Below are 21,196 nucleotides of genomic sequence, written 5' to 3' on the forward strand. Positions count from 1 at the left end.
ACTCACATGGGTCAATCCAACAGCTCCCAGAACAGGTTCCCCAGCAGCTGCGGTGCCCAAGGTGAGCAGGAGCTGCTAGAAGCAGCAGCAGTCTCTTACCTCTCACAACTGGAAACCACACACATTACCACAGGCATCTGCACCCACCTGGGCTTAAATACAAATTTTTCAGCCAAGACCCAGGAAAACACAATTACCTACTAATTGGCCAGTCCTCCAGGTTTCTCAAAATCTGACCTCTTGACACTGGCACAGATCTCAAGAACGTGAGACTGTGAAATTACCAATTGTGCTTGATAATGAATTATGCTAAGAAAGGGTGAGCATCAGAAAGGATTTTTCATTTCTTTGCTATGTGACACTACTAAGGAAAAAGACATGGAGTGCTCTTGCTTAGAGGCTTCACCCTTCTGTAGACATTCTTGTAACCCCGTTTTGAGATATCAGAGATCCTGCAATTTTTCCCTTTTGGATAAAACACGAGCAAGTCTTCAGGTAGGTGTGGACACAAGATTCACTTAAAAGCTCTGACATGGCTATTCCAGCATCCCTGCTGAATTTTAAAGTGCACCTATTGCTAGGTGTACTGCTTGCTAGCACAGCTAGAGCTCAGATTAGGGAAAGGAAGGATTAAGTTTTTTTTATATTGAGTATTATAGTACAAGTTTGAAGCCTTGAGTTTGCCCATTGGATGCCTGTGAGACTCAGCATGGCAGTGGATGCAGACATGGCTCACTATAGAGGTGTTAACAAGGTATTGTCTGGGCTGAGAAGCTCAGCATGAGATGTCCCATGCCATAAGAAACCCATGGCACCAAGGGGAAAGCATTTCCTCTGAGAACTGTGATGTTGTGGGTGGTATGGGATTATTTTTGTTGTGGGTTGCTTTGGGTTTTTGGAGTTTTTGGTGTTTTTTAATGATGCAATATCCATGGAAAACTGTAGAAAGACAAGCCTTTTTGTTCCAATTTTCCGTTATTTCTGGTTTCCACAAACTAAGAAGTTTATAAACTGGAAAAGTTGTAGTACTTGAAAGAGAAAGGAGCTGCCAAGCAGGCACCAGTATCAAAGGATATTAGGGAAGGTATTTGCAAGGGCAATCCTTCTGGGAGGCAGGCCATTGCTGCCTACAGAGGAGGAAGAATTCCCAGGAGGAGTCACAGGTCCCATAGGGAATGATGATGGGGTGGGTGGCACCACCCACAAGGTCTCCTCAGAGCAAAAATGGGAGACCCAGGAAAGGTGTTTTAAGAGGGTGATGAGGGTTGTGTTTGTCAAACTGGAAGGATGGATCACACTGAGGGTAGTGTAGAAGGGGCTATGGGTGTGGGTGGGTGGATGGATATGCACACACAGACGTTAAAAAGGTAAATGACGTCTTACATAATCTCGAAAAACATGGAGAATTTAAAATCGAAGGATTTGGTTACAAATTACTCTGAAATAAAAGGCTTTTGAATAAAACTAGTCTTCATGACAAGTGCAGGAGCTGGGAGGGGAAATTGCACCTTGAACTGGGATCACATCAAATTTGAATCTATTTACTTTCTTTTCCAAAACTGGCCGGAAGATGTTTGGGTTGCTTAGCCTAGTCTGATTTGGAACTCTAAATATGGAAAATTTAGAAATGTGTATTCTTGCCTTGGAAAAGATTTGTTGGTGTTTTTCTTCAAAGTCGCCAGGTGAGGAGCTGGCAGTTCACTCGTCCACCAGGTGGGAAGCCGGGCAGTTTGCCCACCACTGGCAGCTGGTAGGCTGGCAGGGTACCAGGCACACTGGCTGCCAGCAGCTGGTGTCCATCACAAGTCTGACAGAACAGACACATTCCCATCAGAAAGCTGGTTCCTCAGTCATCAGCAAGATCCTCTGAAGGAAAAATGCTGTGCTGGAAAACTTCAGTCTGCTGCAAGTCATCACCTTTGCTAATGTGGGGACTGGTAAGTTGCTCCTGCTTTGTTGCACAAGACCAGAGCCTTAAAGATATACACACATTAAAAAAAAAATATATATATATATAAAAACTAAAAAAAAAATTTACTGTGTTTAAGTGGAGTAATATCAGTGCTGAATTTATTCTAAATAATCTGGTGAGGGGAAAAAATGTACATGCATGACCAAAATGTTGAGCTCTAAGTAAAAACAGTGGTATTCTCCTCAATCTTCATCCTGAAAACATGTTCTCAGAGGCATAACTATCAAGACCTTTCAGATAATGTGTTGAGGTGAAAAGCCTCACAGATGACACCCAGTTTTCAATGATGTGTCAACCAGCTGGAAAATCCTACCTTCAGATGCTGAGTAATTGTAGCTGAGCTAGAAATATTTAACTGCAAACATTGCCTTCATGTGTGATGCTCAAAACCACAGCTGTGATTGTCTCTTGTAAGCACTGTGGGATGTGGGAGTGTGAGGAAACAAAGGAGCATGGATGTCTGAAAGTGCACGGCAGGATGTAGCATTCCATCAGGTCCTTTGGAAACCTGGAGCAGGAGGCTTTGTTCTGCTGCAAGGACAGGCAGGGCTGAGGGAGCAAGTGAAGAGAAAAGGGGCTCTGGAGGAGCAGACTTTGCTTTGTGCAGCCTGCCACACGTCCCACATCCAGTTCCCGGGGTAGCTCCAGCTCCTGGTACCTCCCAGGCCACTGTCTTCAATGGACTTTGCAGGGGAGCAGATCTTCAGTAATCCTGCATCTCACCTACAGAGCAAACACCACCACTGACTGCATGCAGCTCCCAGGGCTAATCCAGAGCCTGCCCCACACTCTTTAAAAGGATTTTAATGACAATTATTCTTGAGAAAGTAAATAAGACTCAAGACTCTCGATCCCAGCTCTTTTACCTTCTTTTATCCTCAAAATTTCCATTAAGCACATCTGATGTATTAAAATTCTTTCCATAAATTTTCTATATTACCTTTTTAAAGGCAGTTGAAGATTACAACAAAATGAGACAATGTCTTTACACTAATTTTTTAATGTTGCACATATTGCATTTTATAGCATCAGAAGAAAAAAAAACCCGAAGTAAACCTTAAAGACAGAAAATAAATATAATTTTTATGAATATATGCAGAGAGAGTGCAAAAAACTGCATCTGTAAAACATTTAAATGCTGAATCATACCACAAAAAAAAAATTTACAAAAGCACTTATTTCTTTATACACGTCAGCTTTCTTCTTATAAACACAAAAATATTTTAACAAATCTTACAAAGATCAAACCCTTTTGCCCTTCACCAGAAGAAAAGTGGTGAAGAAAGTGTATTACCTGGAGGAAAAGAAAAAAAACCAAAAAATAGGCAAACAGAATGTAAAATCTGCGAGGGGCAGGACAGGGGTCCATGGCTGCTGCTGGTTCACAGCGAGTGCACGAACACACCCGGTGTCAGAGCTGACACTTCCATCTACACACATTTAAAACCGGGCTTTTTTCAGAAATAAGCAATGCTGGGGCAGTTAAGAGAGCTCTCACACGGTGACCCTGAGTGCCTAGGATGCCAAGACCAGTGTATGGAACAGTTCTGCTTCTCTTCATTCACAAGCCTTGCTCACTAGGGAAAAGTGAATGATCAGACCAGCTCAGCTCCAAGGAGCTCAAGTGAACTGAAGCTCCTGTGAAATTGAACCAGGCCAGCAGCAAGAGACTTGGAAAATGAACAGATCTGCTCTGGGGGCGTTTTGGAGGTGGGGGGGTAGCCATGGAAAGGGCAAGCTTGAGCCAGAGCCCCTGATGAACACCCGGGATATGCTCGAACATGGGGAGACAGCCCAGCACAACACGTGCCATAGAACTGGTGGCATGGACATGTCCCTTGTGCACCACATCCATTGTATGGGCCCCAGGAAGCCATAAAGCTCAGGCACCTTCTTGAAATTTAAGCAACTCGCTGCACACATGCTGTGGCATTGCACATTCAGCCTGTCTGGGATCTCCTGGCACGTGGCCACCAGAAGCTGCAGCTTCTGTCTGGACATCCAGAAGGCACAAGCAAATTACTGACATCCTTAATTTTCATCCAAGAAAAGAGAACATTTCTTGGGAAGAAGGGAGAAGAATGAGGTTGTGTCCTCTGAAGAGCTGGTGGACCTTGTCAACCAGTATCATCTTTAATGCTCAGATTGTGATGGTCAATACAATTCATTGCTAGGAAATTACCTTTCCTAACCATAGAGATTTGCTCGAGTCATAAGAATTAATTTGAGGAATCACAAAAAAACCTGATATAACTACAAAATAGTAGGAAACATTTACTGTGGACTGCACTAGATCACAGAAAATTACTTGGCCAGGTGCACCATGACCTTTTCTATGGAAAGCAGCAGAGAAAAGCCTTCCAGTAGGAATGTAATTAAAATAAATCTATCATATGATAAAGACAATGATACTTCATCCTTAGTATTTTATAATTGCTAATTATAAATTATATTTGCATTTCATAAATTATAATAATAAATTATAAAACCACTTGGTTATGAGAAACTTGAGTGTCATGACACAAGACAGACCTTTGGGCTGCCTGTTCAGCAACACCATTCAGCTCTCATTCATTACTTTACTAACTAGAGGACAAATGAAAATGAGACTGAAGTTCTCTGGAGTCTTAGCAGTAAGTTAACCTTTCAGAAGACTGCAGAAGAACCAACTCTTGCTGTTCCAGGAAAGGTAAATTTTCACATCTTTATTTCCAGCCATGTAAATTACGATCTCATCCTACACACTCATGGGTGAGAGATGTCTGACAACTGTTTTATAACTAGCACACTCTGTTCAACTGCCTCAGTATATTTATAAGATTATCTTCCTGGGTAAGTATACCCTAGAAAGCCTCCAGAGAGTTTGAATCCCTAAATTATGAATCTATACAAGAGAATTTTTTTATTTATATAATAAAAATATGTATACAGGATGTAGATTTTTTTTCCCCCAGCACATTTCCAAAGAAGTCTGCTTAACAATAGAAGCATCTCTTATGTGAAGCTCAAAAGCTGTAGGGCTCCCTTATCTATGACGTCTAACAAAGCAGCCCTTATTTAGGTCTTACAAGAGAACTTCTTAAGTCTCAATAAGTTTTTCTAAACAAGCCAAGTCTGGAATTTCTATCTTTGGTCAGGTAACTCAGCATCAAATTTCTTTTAAAAACCTGGGAGAAAATGGCTAGAAGATTTTTATCCTCATACAAAGAAATCTACTAGCTTTGCTCTAAGAATCTTTGGCCTGAAATACAGGATGAAAAATAAGATCATAAAAGGAATTAGTTTGAGAAAGAATGACCGGGAGAAGGAGATTACAGTGCAAAAAACAGATTTCAAATTTTTAAAGTGGCAAGCACTACAGCACAACCACCCATTGTGGTACCAAAAAATGGAGCAGCCAAAAGTAGATTTGATTGTCCCACTGTAGAAATGCAGTTGTATCTGTCCACTTGCATTTATTTCTTTATGCAAATATGGAGGCCATATCCAGTTTCTCTTAGTTCATTCAAGTAAAATTTGTGTACGTTTTAAACTTATCTTTGGACTCCATGCTGTGTTATTGGACAGACAACAAGATGGAGCATTTAACATTATTAAAGCACTGAGAAACATTCATTACTGTCACCCCTCGTGCCCTTCTTTGGGGTATGTAACCCCATGCACCAAAAATAAACCATCACTTACTGAAGGGCAGCACTGACCACCCACTATAGTTCTGGAATAAATACTGCAGAGATGCACTTATGCTGTAGCATGACAAATATCTTCTTATTATTAAGAGATGGATTTGGGAGAAGGTATGATGATCCTCATTTGAACACAAGGACATGGAATACTGAATGAGATCTTCAGCTGTATTTGATACAGACCCAGTGGTTGATGGGAAATGATGTGATTTGTGGCCAGATGCAGCACAAATCCAGATTTCTACCACTGGTCTCTTAAGTTTAGGAACTGGCCTTTAAATACCTAGAGCCCAATTTCCATAAGGCCTGGTTCAGAAGGAATAGAGTACTTCCCACTTCTGTTCTCCCAGAGAGACATCTGTGAATGCTCTCAATGGGACATTAAAGGCCTAAAACCCCCAAGGTGTCTCTCAATGGTTAAAGGCCCAAGAACAAACTGGTGATGAGTCCAAGGTGGGCAATGTGCTCCTGTGTGGTGCCTGCACTGCCACAGCCCTGAGCTCCCCCCTGGCTGCTGCCCCCACACCAGCCACTTGCCACAAGGGCAAGAAGAGAAATGGGAAGAGCAGTGAAGCCTGGTAGTAATGTGCACCAGCTACATCACATAGATGGAGTTCAGGAGTGTGGATTTACAGACACCTTGAATAAGAAGAGTCAGATGTAGTCAGAGTCCTGATTTTTTTCATTCTCCCTAATTATTACTAGTACTATTTGTCATGCTCCCAATAAATCTTTTAAAAAGTGACTTTAATGTTTCTTAAAAAAAAAAAAAAAAAAAAACAAACACAAAGCAACACAAAAACAAAAGCCAACACTGTAAAAAGCTTCCTGCTAAAATGTTTCTCCGGAAACTCTGTGAGCATAGCCAGTTGGTGCAAAATAGCTGCATTCTGGAAAACAAAGTAATAGGGCTTTCCTGCTCCCAGCACTTCAGCACAGGTACAGCTCAACTCGGCCAGGCCAGAGTCTACTTAATGCACATGCTTTGTATTCCCATGCAAAGAAAAGCCAGGGCACTGGACACGACCTTTTAAAGAAAATCGTTGTTGTAAAGCTCTAATTTTAAGTTCTGAAGATGTCTAGAGCTTCTTTCTTGGTCCATTTGTTGCACCTACACAGCCAAAGGAAGGGGTGCCTGTAGCTCATGCTGTCCTTACCCAGTTTTTGTGTAAGGATCTCCAGCAAAAGCCTGGGCTACCAATCCACATCTAGACTTCTCAGATGCCTGGACTGGCACTGAGACTGCCAGGCTGTGTTAACTCCTGCATGATTAATTTGTACCAGTTTTGGTACAACCACCAGACACCTAAACTGGTGCAAGAGAGCTGCCTTTAGCTGTGCTTCTTTAACAAAGGGAAGAACCAGACAGTTTCATTAATACGACAGTATTTGTGAAAAAAAGATCTGACACCTTCATTCCAATAGGCATTTTAGCAAAATAGGCCAACAGAGAGGGGGGGAGGACAGGGAAAGAAACCAGACAAGCAAAGGATGCATCAGTCATGGGTAAGATCACAAAACATGAAAAACCCTCAAATTTTAACATGCAAAGGATATTGGTAGGTTACAATGCTGGTTATGGTTATAAGGGACTGTATAGCAACTACATCTTTGTCCTTGAGGCTTTGCTAAAGTAAGACTTGCAACTTCAAGTTAATAAATAAAATGGAAATGACAGTAGTGCCATAAAGACGTAGGTAGAAAAATAGTGCAAAGCCAAGGGCTGGACACTTTAATCTGTCACGAGTACCCCAAAGCACTACCATTAGTGCTCTTCAAGAAAACACACACAGAAAACATTCTTTATTTATTATAAATGGCAGTTGCCTGCATTGCACTCTGTATTTAGAATGTACTGTCTACCGTTCTGCTTCTCTTCAAAGCCGAGGACGAAGAATAAATATAGCTTTTCACACTGGAAAGCCCTGCCTGCCCTCCAGCCACGGCTGGTGGCAAAGTCAGACAGTATTTATAAAAGGAATCAATTAAAAAGTTAAACAGACAGTATCATTTAAGGCCTCTGTCCTTGCTAGTCCGCTCAACAGACTACACCTTCTCAAAAGAAGAACACCTGCCACTTTTGTTACAGTAACCAGAGAGCGAAGTTAAACAGAAAAAAGGTCACATCCACAGCTGCCAAGAAGGCAAAGTTCCCGAGGCTGGGCCAAACAGCACACACAGAGCCCTGGCAGCACTGTCCGGGTGATCCGCGCTGTGCGCTCCGACTGGGGCAGAGCCTGGCACCACGCTCGGGCTGAGCATCTCCTTCAAACCTCGCGGCCCTTATGGAAAGGGGTTTGGAATTACAACCAAATATACAGTGCAAACTTGTATCTGTTCCCACAGATATAGAATGCACAGACAGGAGTCCAGAACAAAAGCGCCACCGGCCCCGGCTGTGAGGAGCACCATCCATTAGGGAAATAAACTCCAGGGAGTAGAGTCTGATCTCAGCTACTCCTGACTGAGCCTGGAGTAATTCCAGATCTTCAGTGAGCTTTCAGTGAACTTATACAAGTGTAAATGATACCTGGGTCTGAATTGGTTTGGTGGAGAGGCACCAAATTAAAATGAAGCACTTATTAAATGACAGCCTTCCAGATTCAGAGTAACTAAAAAATATCAGTAACAGTGTTTGTTAACCTTGAGCAGGACAAAAGAAATACCCACTAATGGATGGAGCTCACATTTACACAGCATTTCTCAAGTACTCACTTCAGCAGGTCCATAAGGTTTTCAGGCTTAGCCTGGTTTCAATAACTTTTTAACAGAATTCTTGCTGCCACCCCATGTAAACTGTTGAAAAAATATACTGACTGCCCATATGTACTTGGTATATCTGCACCTATGCCACCACTCTGTACACACACAGCCAGGATCCCAACACTCTGCACCAGATGGGAACTGTACCACAGTCTTTCTTACAATATTACCTTCACTATGATTTGCTATACACCCATGGTACTGACAAAAGGCATGCCCAATGGTAGGAAAATATGCACATTCCTAATATTTCATGGTAGATATGTCACGTTTGACGTGAAAAAAAATAGCAGCTTTCTCAGGTAGTCCAGTCTCTCAAAAGAATGCCCTATCTTAGAAACAGTTTTGTTGGTTTTTTTTACTTCTGTAGTTGAGATCAATGGTAAAAATCAAATGGATTTCAATGCTGAAAGAAATGCCATGGCAGCCAACTGACAGGAAACTACCAAATGGTTTGTTACATTTAACTGGATGCAAGCTAACAGACAGAAGAACCTAATCAGGCTTTTCCCTCTCCCTCTTTTACAAAAGACCCAAAACATTCTGAGAAATCTGAGTGTCACTAAGAACCAACAGCAAGCACGACAGTAATGACTGGATCTGCAAAGACAGAGTAATGCAGCACGATCAAGTCATGTGCAGCTGATGGAAAATGGGAATGTTCTATCAGTCTTGAATGGTAGATCATATTTATGGTATGAAGTACTGAATGGTGTCCTGATTTCCTCTTCAGGAAGCAAAAACCTACACCATATGTACTGCATAATAATTTAGACTTTTTCCCCACCAGGACTTGTTAGTGATAAGAGTAGCCTGTAAAGAATAGGCACTTATCCCAAGAATTGGCAAAAAAAAGGGAGCATTATTTGGTAGGTATGGCACCAAAACACAAACATTGTGCTTTCTCACATACATATGTTGTACAGATGGAGACTCAAAAAGACACAGAGTTTTAGGTTGTCGGCAGGCTGGGTTTTTTCTTTTTGCTCCGGCAAGATTTGCAAATGCAACAGATGATGCACGGAGATGCCACAAGCAGCAAGGGGGAGGTCACCAACGCTATGATACCTAGTCCAACGAGGATCCCCACAACCTGAAAGACAGGATGGTGAAAAACACATATTTAGATAGCATGGAAAATAAAATATGCATGTGCATGCATAAACATAGCATAGGTCACAAAAAAAAAAAAAAAGAAAATACGAAAATAATCATCTTGGTTCTTTTCTGAAGGGTAAAATCTCTCTGCTTCATGCATGCATGAGAGCTCTGCCCAGCTGGCTAGGAACACACCTGTGTTCTGTTCCACATCACTGAAGCCCGTGAGTGGCCCAGCTTGTTTCTGCAAGGGCCTCTGTCGTAATGTCGTAAGAAAATATCATTCTGAAAAACAAAAGGAGAAGCTGTAAGAGCAGGTTACAGAACTGCAGGGACAGGTCCAAGACCCGAGTGGAAACACAACCTTCCTGGCACTGCTTTGAAATTGCCAGCTGCCAGCAGACAAGTTCACCTGTCTTCTAAATAATTACCTAGAGCAACTTCTTGCAGTTTCAGAAATTGGCCTATGTTTGGCACCTGAGCTATCATACAGCATCTTTCCTCCTCCGCTTTTAAAAAACATAAGCACACGAGTTTCACCAATTGCACAAGTACCTGATCTATAATTTGGTGATGACAAAGGGGACTGAAAACAACAGGCATTTCTGAAAACTAGCAATCTGAGGGATCATCTTCCTGCAGTATTCTACCTTCTGTTCTCCTACTGTACCTATTTCACAGTAATTTTCTTCTTGGACCTAACAGGAAAATATAAAAAGTACAAAAACTCTTTTTCATTTCTCTTTTACCATTAATACTTTTTAAACTACCCATTCTTTTCTTCAGAAGGTGACTCATGCCCTGCCTTACCCTCCCTAAACCACTGTGCTGTAACCTGACGCTGCTCCCCCTTGCATTTTTCAGCTCTGCTCTCAGGCTTTGCAGCTATTACCTTCATCTACGCCTGGAGCTCCTGTAAGCCCCACACATTTAGAAAAACTACATTTGAATCACACAACTACAGTTTCTTTCTCTCTTTCTCCCTTTGAACTGACAAAAACTCGATAAGGGCATGTCTGCAGAGTCTGCAAGAATGTGACACTCTTCTGGTTCAGCACAGTATTAAGCAATCACCATGTACTGCATGCACTCTGAGGCAAACCCTAAGACTCATGTTGAAAAAGCACGTTCACCCACAGAGAAAGGGGACATAACACTAAGGGAAACTTGTTTAGCATGCTGAGTAAAGGATGAAGACTGAGGCAGTCTCATTGTTTGCTGGCTGTGGAGTACAAAAAAGAAGACAAAAAAAGCCACGCAGCACACAACATTTTATTTCAAGTGCTGGTAAAGTCCTTTTCACACTCACACAGTTGTTACTGATGACTGTGCCAAAAGGGCAAGCTGCCATATATACAAGTGCATTACTTCCAGGACTCTTCATGCTGCTAGGATACTTTAAGTCCACACAAGTTGAGACTGGTCTGCAACCTTTGAGAAATAACTAGTAACATGCACTTCACAATCCATGTCCATGATCCAACATTTTTATCCTCAAGCCTAATAACCAATCATTCTCTTCAGCAAACACGGCACAAGAGATGGACTAGCAAAGGAGACCTAGTCCTCCCTGGCAGGGAGCCCTTAAGCCACCATACCATGGAACAACCCCCTTCACCCAGTACCATACCATTTTTCAGACAGGCTGTGTCCTTTGCTGTTAAAACAGGTGGAAGACATTGATTTCCTTCACTCTCAACCAAATTGTTTTTAGCTACTGGAAGAGGGAATCCGAGCAAGGTATTGCTGGAACCAACCTCCAGAAAGCAATGTGTTAGTCCCATTTCCCCCAAAGAACTAACATGGGATCCACAGACATGGCTATAACCCTTTATGGAAGAAATAAAAACTACATTGATGTAATTAAAAGCACTGGGTGAAAGAAGAGAAAGAAATTGAGTCAGAAGCTGAATTGAGCCAAGAAACTCACTAGGACAGCAATGAACTAACAAAGAGCTTGTGCAGGGCCTCAGACTAATCCAAACCCCACAGTTCTTATCCTAGTGTTTTTTTCTGCAGTACTTACATCCAAGTTCTGTAGACAATACCAGCAAAACGTGTGCTTGCAGTTCTTGCACATCATCTGAGCACAGCCCTCGTTTCGCTCAATATAAATTCGACAAACTGGGCACTGCTTAATTGGTGCCTCTGTCTCTGCTCCAATAAGGAATCTAGAAAAGGAAGGAAACATTTAAAGTGAGATGTGAACATAATTGTTGGTATTCACATCCACTCCCTGATGTGTACTGTGCTTATTTTTCAGAGCATCTAATGCTGTTGTCCTAATGCACTCAGTGTGTGAAGCTTCTTATATTCAGTACAATACATTGAAGCATACTCACTACTAGGTGTAAGACTATTAATATCACATAAAAGTGAAAATCCCTTGCCTTGTTCCTTTATCCCATATAAAGCCAACACTCACTACACCCACAATTAATCACCTATACCATTAAAACTCAGGACTTTGTTACAGAGACCTTGCACAATTAATTTAACAGGACTGAATTATGCAACTCATAGCACTATCCTTGTCTGAATAAAATAGGCTTAAACTCCAACACAGACAGAGATCACACCTAGAGAAGAAAATCATAGCAAGAGCTTTTTGGCAACTCCTATTCAACAGAGTCTCTAGCAAGCAGAACGCTCTAGGTATTAAGTCTTTCATTTCTTGAAAATAAATGATAGAAAACCTTGAACACATGACTCAACATAACCTGATTCTGAAAACAAAGATGGTTAGCGAAGATAGGACAAAATTTAAACACAAAAGTCTCTCTTCTATAGATTAATGACTTTTACAACCTGATCTGTAGGTTGTTTGCAGTTAAGGAAAACGAGCATAAATCAGGCTTCTCACACCAAGTGAAATTTACACTCTGTGTAGGAATTAAGGTTTTTCTATGCAGAGAATTCTGTAAATATTAAGCAGGGGTGATTTCTTAATCACAGTATAGGCAAAATTTGGATCCTGCAATATTTGTATATTGCATTTTTTTGTATGAGAACAGGTCATAATTCTAGCATGTGAACAAAGCCTTTAGGCAGATTTAAATTCCTGGAGGGCTTTACCTTTCAGAAAGTGTCAGTTGCAATCCAAGCTTGACAAGTACACAAATAATAGTAAGTATTAAAAGATAAAACATATCATTTAAAGTAATATTTAGACTGGAATTGTATTTGGCAAACACCAGGACAGTCTGTGAGCTGAAGCTGTGGACCTGGAAGGAAGTTGCTCCTTGAACCTGATGTGAGGTCCTGTGATGAAAAGAACCAAAAGACTGCATGGCCATCATGGATTCCCCTCTTACCCCTGCTCGGTTGGTACCGGAGTAGTTTGGTTTTCCTGGCACAGGTGCTGCCCGTGCCAGGGCTCCTTGCAGGAGGAGCAGAAGGTCAGGTGGCAGGCAGGGCACTCCACTGGCACCGGTGCTCCCGACTCGCTCGGTGCGATGTGGCACACTGTCTGGCAGTCGGCTGTGGGGCACCATGTTCTCTGGGGGTCCAAGTGGACTTCTGAAATGCAACAGAGAGAGAAACAAAACTCTTTATACAGGCCCCTTGTTGTTCCAGTGACATGTCTCTAGGTATACAACACCCAGTTCTGCACAAGAGTGTGGGAGCCAAAGCGCTCCGCACCCATGCCCATGGGCATTTGGGCCTTCTCTTCTTTAGGCAGGTCTGAATTTGTGCTCTGCTAAGCAGTTGCACTGGAAGCATTGCAACAATAGAAATATACTACACAGAATGTATTCCTTGCCTTTTTATAGGTAAGTAGAAAATATGAACCCAACTGCTGCTTGCTGAGAAGCACGTGCCTTTTGTAACACTAGGCCACTCCATGTCTTTCACATGTGCAAGCCATGCAGTAACTTCCATATAAACAGCAGGACTGTAATTAAATTAATGTCAAGACACTTTCCATGCCTTGTTTACTCTCCTCTATCGATAAACTGCAGTTCATATTCACTATATCATATCATTACTATTTGTCTGGTATCAGATTATTACAGGAGTCAAGATTCAGGGTGCAGACACTGAGTTACAGTCATCACCACACAGCAGAGAATGATAAACGTTGATCCTCTCTCTCACTTCCTAACCTTTATTCAAGGGAATTTGGAACAAAATCCCAGCTGGGACACATTCACTGTTGCTCATTTGCTACTCGATTCCATGAGATGCAGCTGAACATGCACACTCTGCAGAGCCTCCCCAGAAAAGGGCTGTCATGCCTGCAGGAGCTACCTTGTCCCTCCTCCCTCCCTGAGAGCTCTCTGGTACCACCACTGAAAATAAACAGATGGAGGGGATGTTTCCAAAGTCAGTGGAAATCCTGACTGTGAGATGGCAAAAGCCATTACAAGGTACCTCCAGCAGATAAAATTTGTTGTCCCACTTGAAACAAAAAGCTGGACCTCATGTATATGTTCTCTGGCAAATTTTGCTGAAAGCACATATGGATGTTCATTTTCTCTGTTGGCTGCAGGACACACAGGTGCACAGTGCTATGAGGTAATTCAGGTAATTTCTGAGTCTGTGTCAGAGTGCTCCAACAGATGTAGAGAACTTCTATATCCATGCAAAGGTTGTCACTTATAATTTAGGCAGTGACAGCAAAACACCTGTACCATCCACCTTCAGCCATTTCATGGATCTAGTTGCATTCTTTTCTCTTACTGTCTTGCACATGCTTTCTGTGCCTCCCAAAACAAACATTTTGCTTTCTACTGAATGAAAGCAAAAACAAATTAGTTCTCAACTTCATTTGTAGGGAGAAGAGAGCCACAGCCAAACAAGTAACTTTTCATATTTACATACTTTTAAAAGGTCCTGACTGAGAAGTATTTCTCTAGGTTCCTTTGGTGTCTCTTAAAAGAAACTCTGAACTGGGTAAGACTATGGTCTAATACTTGCTATTGCATTAAATCCTTCATGCAATAGGTTCTGTATGTTTTCTGTTGAAAATTCAGCTTCAGAAACCTAAATTCCCCTATCCCGTTTTTAGGTGAAAGACAGAATGTCTGGTTTTGACATCTTTGGGAGGAGGGAAGTTGGGTTGTAAACCTGTTTTTTATGAATTTGTTGCAGCAAGATGTAATGCATGAGATAAAACTCCCTCCTCTCCCACTTCCTCCATTTTACAAAGAACCTACAGATGGTGTTTTGCAATCCATGCTGTCTCACACTGTTTGGTTTACCATGGAGTAAAAGCGAAACCAGAAAAAACTAAAAGGGCACAGCCAAAAAAAGGAAAGAGGCTATCATCCTGCTCTGGCAAGTTGCTCTATCTCTTGGTTAGGGTCATTTCTCTCCCAAGCCTTTCCCCTGCTTCCCTACAGCCAGTTCAGCCACAGTTCCCTCCACTCGGGAGGAAAGCCTTCCCAAAGAGTGCCAGTTTTGGGCAGGGATCTGGCATGCAAGCAAGCAGGTGAGATGTGGGTGGCAGACAGGGGGAATGCAGCACCCTGAAGAAAATAATTTCTGGCTCAGAAGAGGTACTCACTGAAAGAATAAGACTATGACTGTATTTCACAGAAACCTCCATTTAAAATTGACTACTTTTAAGTCAGGCATAAAATGGAGATTCTCTTCATCTACCACTCAGCCTACAGAGGAACTGCCACAGAAACAAGCATAATGCATGTGCCCTAACCACTTACCATTCCTCTATTTCTTTACTTCTGTTGACTACATCAACCCCACCCTAGGCAGACATAGAACAATTCTTGTTTTTTCTAATAAATATGCTTCACAGAAGCTCTGTGGCTTGGATCTGACTGGATACAGAGAAGTTACCGATAAAAAGTAAGTTACAAAAAAATCTTGTTTTTAAAAACACATTTGCATTCTATGAACACAAAACCCACAAGAGAACAGCACATTGTCAGCACATCTATTATTAAATTTAATGATTGTCTATAGATACACCATTCTATACCAATTAGTTCTCATTATGTTTTCACACAGTATTATTGGCCCATTAAAAAAACAAAGCAATGAAATTGAGAAGAAATATATTCTATGAACACAGCTAGCAGAGGTGGGGGATGGGGGAAATAGCTGTTGGATGTATAAATCCTTCTTGGGGTGTTCCAAATTTTTCAAATTCAAATTTTCAAAATTCATCTCACAATGGAAAATGTCTGGAAGGGCTCTACCAATCACTTGAAGATCAGGAAGTAGTCTCTGGACAGATTCTGGCTCAGAATTCATCTCCAGCAGATGCCATCAGTGAAGTTTATTGCTAGTTCCAGAAAAAAGAGCATCAGACCAGGGCAGGCAGGCTTTGCCAGATAGGGCTCAGGTCTGAGAATGAAGCTCCAGGCCACCAGAAGCTAATAAGCCAAGTCCCACACTGATGAGTGCAAAAAGGTTTATCTTTGGGGACTGCACAGGCAATCCAGGACAGGCAAAAGGTCTTGGCCAGGGCTGGGATTAGTGCTGGGTGTCCAGGTCAGAGCTTTAGCTAGCAGGAATCGTTGTTCCCAGACATCAGTAAGCTGGATTTATTGCTGGGGCCAAAAGGCAAGGCAAAAGGGCTATGTCTAAGTCTGCTGCTTGCACACCAGTTTTATCCTAAAGGAGCAAGGACAGATCTTAGAATCATAGAGAGATAGCAGAGGTGGAAGAGGATTTGTCAGACTCAGGCAAGAAAGAAAAGGAACGGAGGATTTAAAAAACAGACGAGTTTCAGGCTTCTATGTGTGGGAGGCAGTACTAAAAAAAAATATATGTACAGTGAGTTGGACAAAAGATCATGAGTTCAGCTTTGGCTGAGGAGGAGATACCAGGAAACCAATAGTTTCAGAGTCTTCAGTTAAAAAAGGTTTTACATAAAACAGATTAATGTATTGCAAGAAACTCTCTTTTTCTTAACCCTTTAATATGGTGATTAACAAGCTCTGATTTCCATTGTCTAGAACTGTAGACAAGCCACTGATTAGCTTGTGAACTGGAGAGACTTCATAAGGAATTAAGAATAAATAAGAAGGTGGTGAAACAGGAGAAAGAAATAAAAAATGAAAGCAAAGTTGGGGATTTTTTTTTCTTTTTATTTGACCTGAGTGTCTGAAAATCATAGCTACAATCTGCACTTGCCCATAAACTCTGGGGCATATTTGAGTATCTTGCAGTTTTTGTTCTTTATGGTCATTCACGAGGAATCTTGTCAGATGACACTCTGTAAAAACCTATATATTCTTCTATCTGACCAACTTTTCAAGTGCATTACTTTGCCTAATTTTTAAAGACCTCTGCATTGTCTTACACAACCCACTGCATCTAAGCAGGCATGAGGAGCAAGAATATAAATACAGAGGAAAGTTTGAGAACAGGCAGAGTGGGGTAGTCTCAGACACACCACTCTGCACACTACCATGCAGTGAATCCTTGGAAAAACACTGCACCTTCCAGCTGAAACCTTCAAGCTAGTGACAGTCTTTAAAACCAGGAATGAGATCTCATCTTTCTGACTAGCAAGTTTCTTCTTCAACCTTGGCAAGGAACCATCTCTCGATGCAGAAGGCTTACCTCTGGGCATAGGAAAGCTTGGCCTCAGTGAGACCTTCGGTTTCAAATTTCCTTACAAAGTAGGGCCTCCTCCGGAATGAGAGGACCTACTATTCCCTGGGAAGAAAAACACTACTAGAGGAATACACCTCTACGTAAGCAAAGCTATTTTTCAGGGATTCTTGCTTGCAAAAATTCACATTGCATTTCAGAATATGTGTCCCCCAGAAGCTCTGAAGATCCCTACAGATATGTACAAGGACTGTGTGCCCTGGGCTGCACCAGCCTCTAACACCTTGACAAGTTCTACCTGTACAACCACCTCAAGGACCCAAGATGAACATGCCTCTGGAAGAACAAGGGAGCCCCAGGCACACAATCTGAGAGTGCTGCCCACAAGTTTGAGTAAAAGTCTGATAATTCATTAAGATGCTGCTTTTTTGATTCTGCAAAACACAGAATTTCGAATTTGTCTGTGGAGCACAGTCAGACCTAGTGAATGCTCTTAAACTACTTCAAAGCAAAGACATCTCTTTCTTTTCCTTAACTCACTCAACAGGCTTCGTCTCTGCCATATGTAACAGTGCTGCCTCCACTGACAAAAGAGAAGGTAATAGAAACAAAAAGGTTCACACCTCGTTCAAACTTCAACCTCTTGTATAACTCAAATTGGTCAACAGGAACCAAACAGGCAATCTGAAATGAGAAATAGACAAAACAAGCATTAGAAATACAAACTTTAAAAAGTTAATAAGCACTATGTTCTACACACCTGCTTTCCTGAGCTGGCTCTCAAATTCACCTTTTTGGTCCTGCTTGCTTTCAGCACCACATTCCTCCATACCCTGACTTCTCCAAAACTTAAAAATGTAATTCTTAACCTCCCCTATTTCAGCCACACAGCCCAGTAGTTCAGCCCATGTCTTTCTCGCCATACACACAAAAATCTTCTCTGTGGATTCCGTATTTACTTCAGGCTTCCCAGTTTTATTTCATGTTGGTTTAGTGTAACAAAGGGTGACATGTTGCCAGCCCTGGAGACTGCAGCACGCTCTTCATGTACAAGAATACAGCTCAAATGAATGGATCTTAATTCATGCCTCCCCGTGTTAATGGCAGGGGTCACAGCTCTCAGGAACTGAAAGCCACTCTGGTTTCCATTTTTTATTCATTTCATGGGGTTTGGGCCAAGATAGCTAATGCCATTGCTATTGGAATTTGCCTTAGACACTGAGCAGCCTATTGGGAACCCGACTGAAGTTAACAAATTTAGTTGTCATAGACAAACAGGCTTTGCTGATACGTTTTACACATTACCATAATTAATCCAGCAGCCTAAAAGGCTAAGTGCTCTAATCTCCAATTAACAGCCTACATAGTAAAACCAAGTGCCCTATTTAAAACTAATAAGCAAACCTGCATACAGGGTATGGAGGGGTATAAAAGAAACTTCACAGGCGCTTCGGGAGTCACGTGTTTTTCAGATTCAGAATGTGGGATCATCCTCTTTATCTGATCCATTTGTAATATTGTACCAGCACTGGAAACATTTTTCTCTTTTACTGAAAATAAACCTAGACTAATATAAGACCTGGGACCTGATCATTTGAAACACTGTGAGGCAGTGTAGAACTGACAGCTTCAAAGTTGCAGGCTTTCAAATCTCACATCCAGTATCCAATCACAGTCCTTTGGATTACTGCAAAGGGCAAAATTTGCCCTCAGTGAAATGGACACTGGCCCTTGCTGTCCTCCTTGGTTGTAGGGTATAGCACTCACAAGAAGACATAAATGACAAAAATCCAATATATATTCAATATCACACTGTGAATACATTTTCTTTCAGATGGAAAAAACAAAATAAATTTGTATTATAAAATACAAAATTGCTTTATTAATATCTCAAATCAATTGGACTTGATTGCACACAACTGTATTTTGTAGCAGATGCTTGGATCATTTATTTAACTTAAACCAGAGTAATACAAAAATGAATCCAAATTATGTCAAGATTTAATAATTTAAAGATTCATATGGCTGTAAATAATTAATATTTAAGATTAATATGACTGTAAGATACAGAGATTTTTCTGGGAAACTCTTCACCTGCTCATCAGAAGTCAGCTGAAACACTCTTGGAAAACACAAAAAAACCAAAACAAATGGGTAAAAAGAGTGAAGTTTAGCAATTTCACCAATGACACATCATTTCACTTTTGCCCACTCCTCCCCAGGGCAGCTTTGCATATAAATAGTTTGGAAAATGAAAAGACTCATCTGCATTTCTCAAGCTGGGTGAGCATTGGCAACTACTTTAAATTTTCCTTCATTACAACGAAATTAAAACAGTGAGTCTCAATGCTGTAAGAGCCACTTGAGTGAATTGTTTAGTTGGCCAGGGTCCTTCTGTACTTGCTTTTACTTCTAACAAACAGTTTTTTCAAGAGCAGTTCTATTGAGCCCAGAATTTCCCATGTATTAAAAATCAGCCTTTTTGATTACAGTGGGAGCAGAGTTATGCATCTTAATGCAGATTTCAATAGGAAGCAGAGGCAGTGCTGAAAGCTTCCCATTCTCCTGGGGAAAACTTGAGCTTACCATGCCAGCTTTTCCCACTGGCTTCACTCAGCTCCACTCTTTTTCCTACGTATCCTCTCCACAGCTCAGCTTCCCCCTCCCTGCGTGCAGCTCTGGGCATTGAACCCACGCAACCCATCACCCGTGCCACTGACTCCCACAGGCTTGGAAAGACCAGGTCCTGATGGCACCCACACACAGGTCAACCTGAGAGGTGCTCAGCCAAAGCCTCTCCCGGATTTAATGTCTTTAGGCATGAGGAAAACAATGCACAAATTCCTGCTGCCTGAATTCAGTGCCAGCGAAAGATGTATGTGCATACTTAATTGAAAAAAAACCCAAACATGACTATCAGGTCTCCATAAAAAAAACAGCAAATCCTTTCCTCAGTGAACTTTTAATCTCATTTACACCTCATCAAGGACAGTCATACGTACAATAAGGGGATTAGGTGTTTATCTCCTCCTACTTGGCATCAGTCTAAATGTTCATTTCTAGACAACTTCACCTGGCTGGGTGTTTGTCCATCCCGAATACTTTCTCTCCTGCACAACCACTCATGTCTCTGGGCTGGTCAGGGCATGGAAATCTGGGGAGGCAGCAAACCAGCAAGCCAGCATATGGCAAAGAGCCAAAAGAGAAAGACCAAGAGCATAACAGAAAGCAGGTTTTTCTTATTCTGGGCTATGAAATTATTCAACGTAGGAAGAAATGCAAGAGGAAAGTTTGGAAAACCTTTTTTTTTTTTTAATACTGGGGGTTTTAATAAAAAAAATACAGGCAAGAGCTCTCTTCTCCTGAAAACATCTCTATCTGAGGACTTATCAGGCTGTTAGGAGTTGAAATAAGTTTTCTGATTTCCCATACCCTGTAAGCAATATCTGCAGTCAAAACACTCTTGCTATAGAGCACAAGAACACACAATAGCTCTTCACCTGAAGTAAAAACATCCATGGACGAAAGCAAAATTTTGACAGCTTACTACCACAAAGGGCTCCAGCTGGACCCTTGTCAAGCATCCCAAAAGATCGTGTCATGAAATGGGTCACAATAAGCAGGGTCCCTGCTACTACGTGAAACAAAAGAGCAAAGAAAGGAAATTGAAAAGGGTTCAAAATAATTTGGTTCAGTCTACAGAGAGGCAAACTTTTCCAGGCAGTGCAGTAACCAGGACCCAAGGAAGAACAACTCCCCTGTTTTTAAACACTGGCTACCACAGTGGAAAGGGAAAATCACTACTCCACCTATTCTCCGGCTTTCAAGGGAGATGCGAGGAGGCAATCAAGCAAATTGAATAGATCTTACTTCCTTTCACACCCATATGAATCAAACCTTGATAATGCCAAGGGAGGGAAGTTCAGCAGGACAAAAGCTTCTCCCATTCTCACTTCAGCAGACAGGCAGCAAGGGCAGATCCTGCACTGGCAGAAGTTGGCAAAGGGTGGCATTGCCCACCTCTGCCAAAGCCCCACTCACAGAGGCACTATTTTGTTTTGCAAGCAGTGTAAAACAGTTTCAGCAGGGGCTCTAGTTTGCTCTTTAAAGGGGCATGTGAGCTCAATCCCTATCTTGTTAGAAATTACAC

General features: G+C 41.7%; 1 protein-coding gene across 2 annotated transcripts in view; it reads right to left on the reverse strand.

The window, feature by feature from the left end:
- Positions 1 to 2,817: 2,817 nt before the first annotated feature.
- RNF144B (ring finger protein 144B) overlaps positions 2,818 to 21,196 on the reverse strand; it is a 53,510-nt gene continuing 35,131 nt past the window's right edge. The window contains exons 4-9 of one of the 2 annotated variants that reach the window (XM_088168834.1): positions 17,670 to 17,730; positions 12,834 to 13,038; positions 11,546 to 11,690; positions 9,715 to 9,804; positions 9,335 to 9,514; positions 3,035 to 7,940 (exon numbers count right to left, since the gene is read on the reverse strand). In XM_088168834.1, the coding sequence (XP_088024960.1) occupies positions 9,374 to 9,514; positions 9,715 to 9,804; positions 11,546 to 11,690; positions 12,834 to 13,038; positions 17,670 to 17,730 (642 nt within the window). In that variant the 3' untranslated portion in view covers positions 3,035 to 7,940; positions 9,335 to 9,373. Of the gene's footprint in view, positions 9,515 to 9,714; positions 9,805 to 11,545; positions 11,691 to 12,833; positions 13,039 to 17,669; positions 17,731 to 21,196 lie in introns of both variants that reach the window. The other variant, XM_014878080.2, reaches the window with a different exon arrangement.

This window comes from Sturnus vulgaris, chromosome 1 (assembly GCF_052056855.1).
Source record: "Sturnus vulgaris isolate bStuVul1 chromosome 1, bStuVul1.hap1, whole genome shotgun sequence".
NCBI classification, from domain to species: domain Eukaryota; kingdom Metazoa; phylum Chordata; class Aves; order Passeriformes; family Sturnidae; genus Sturnus; species Sturnus vulgaris.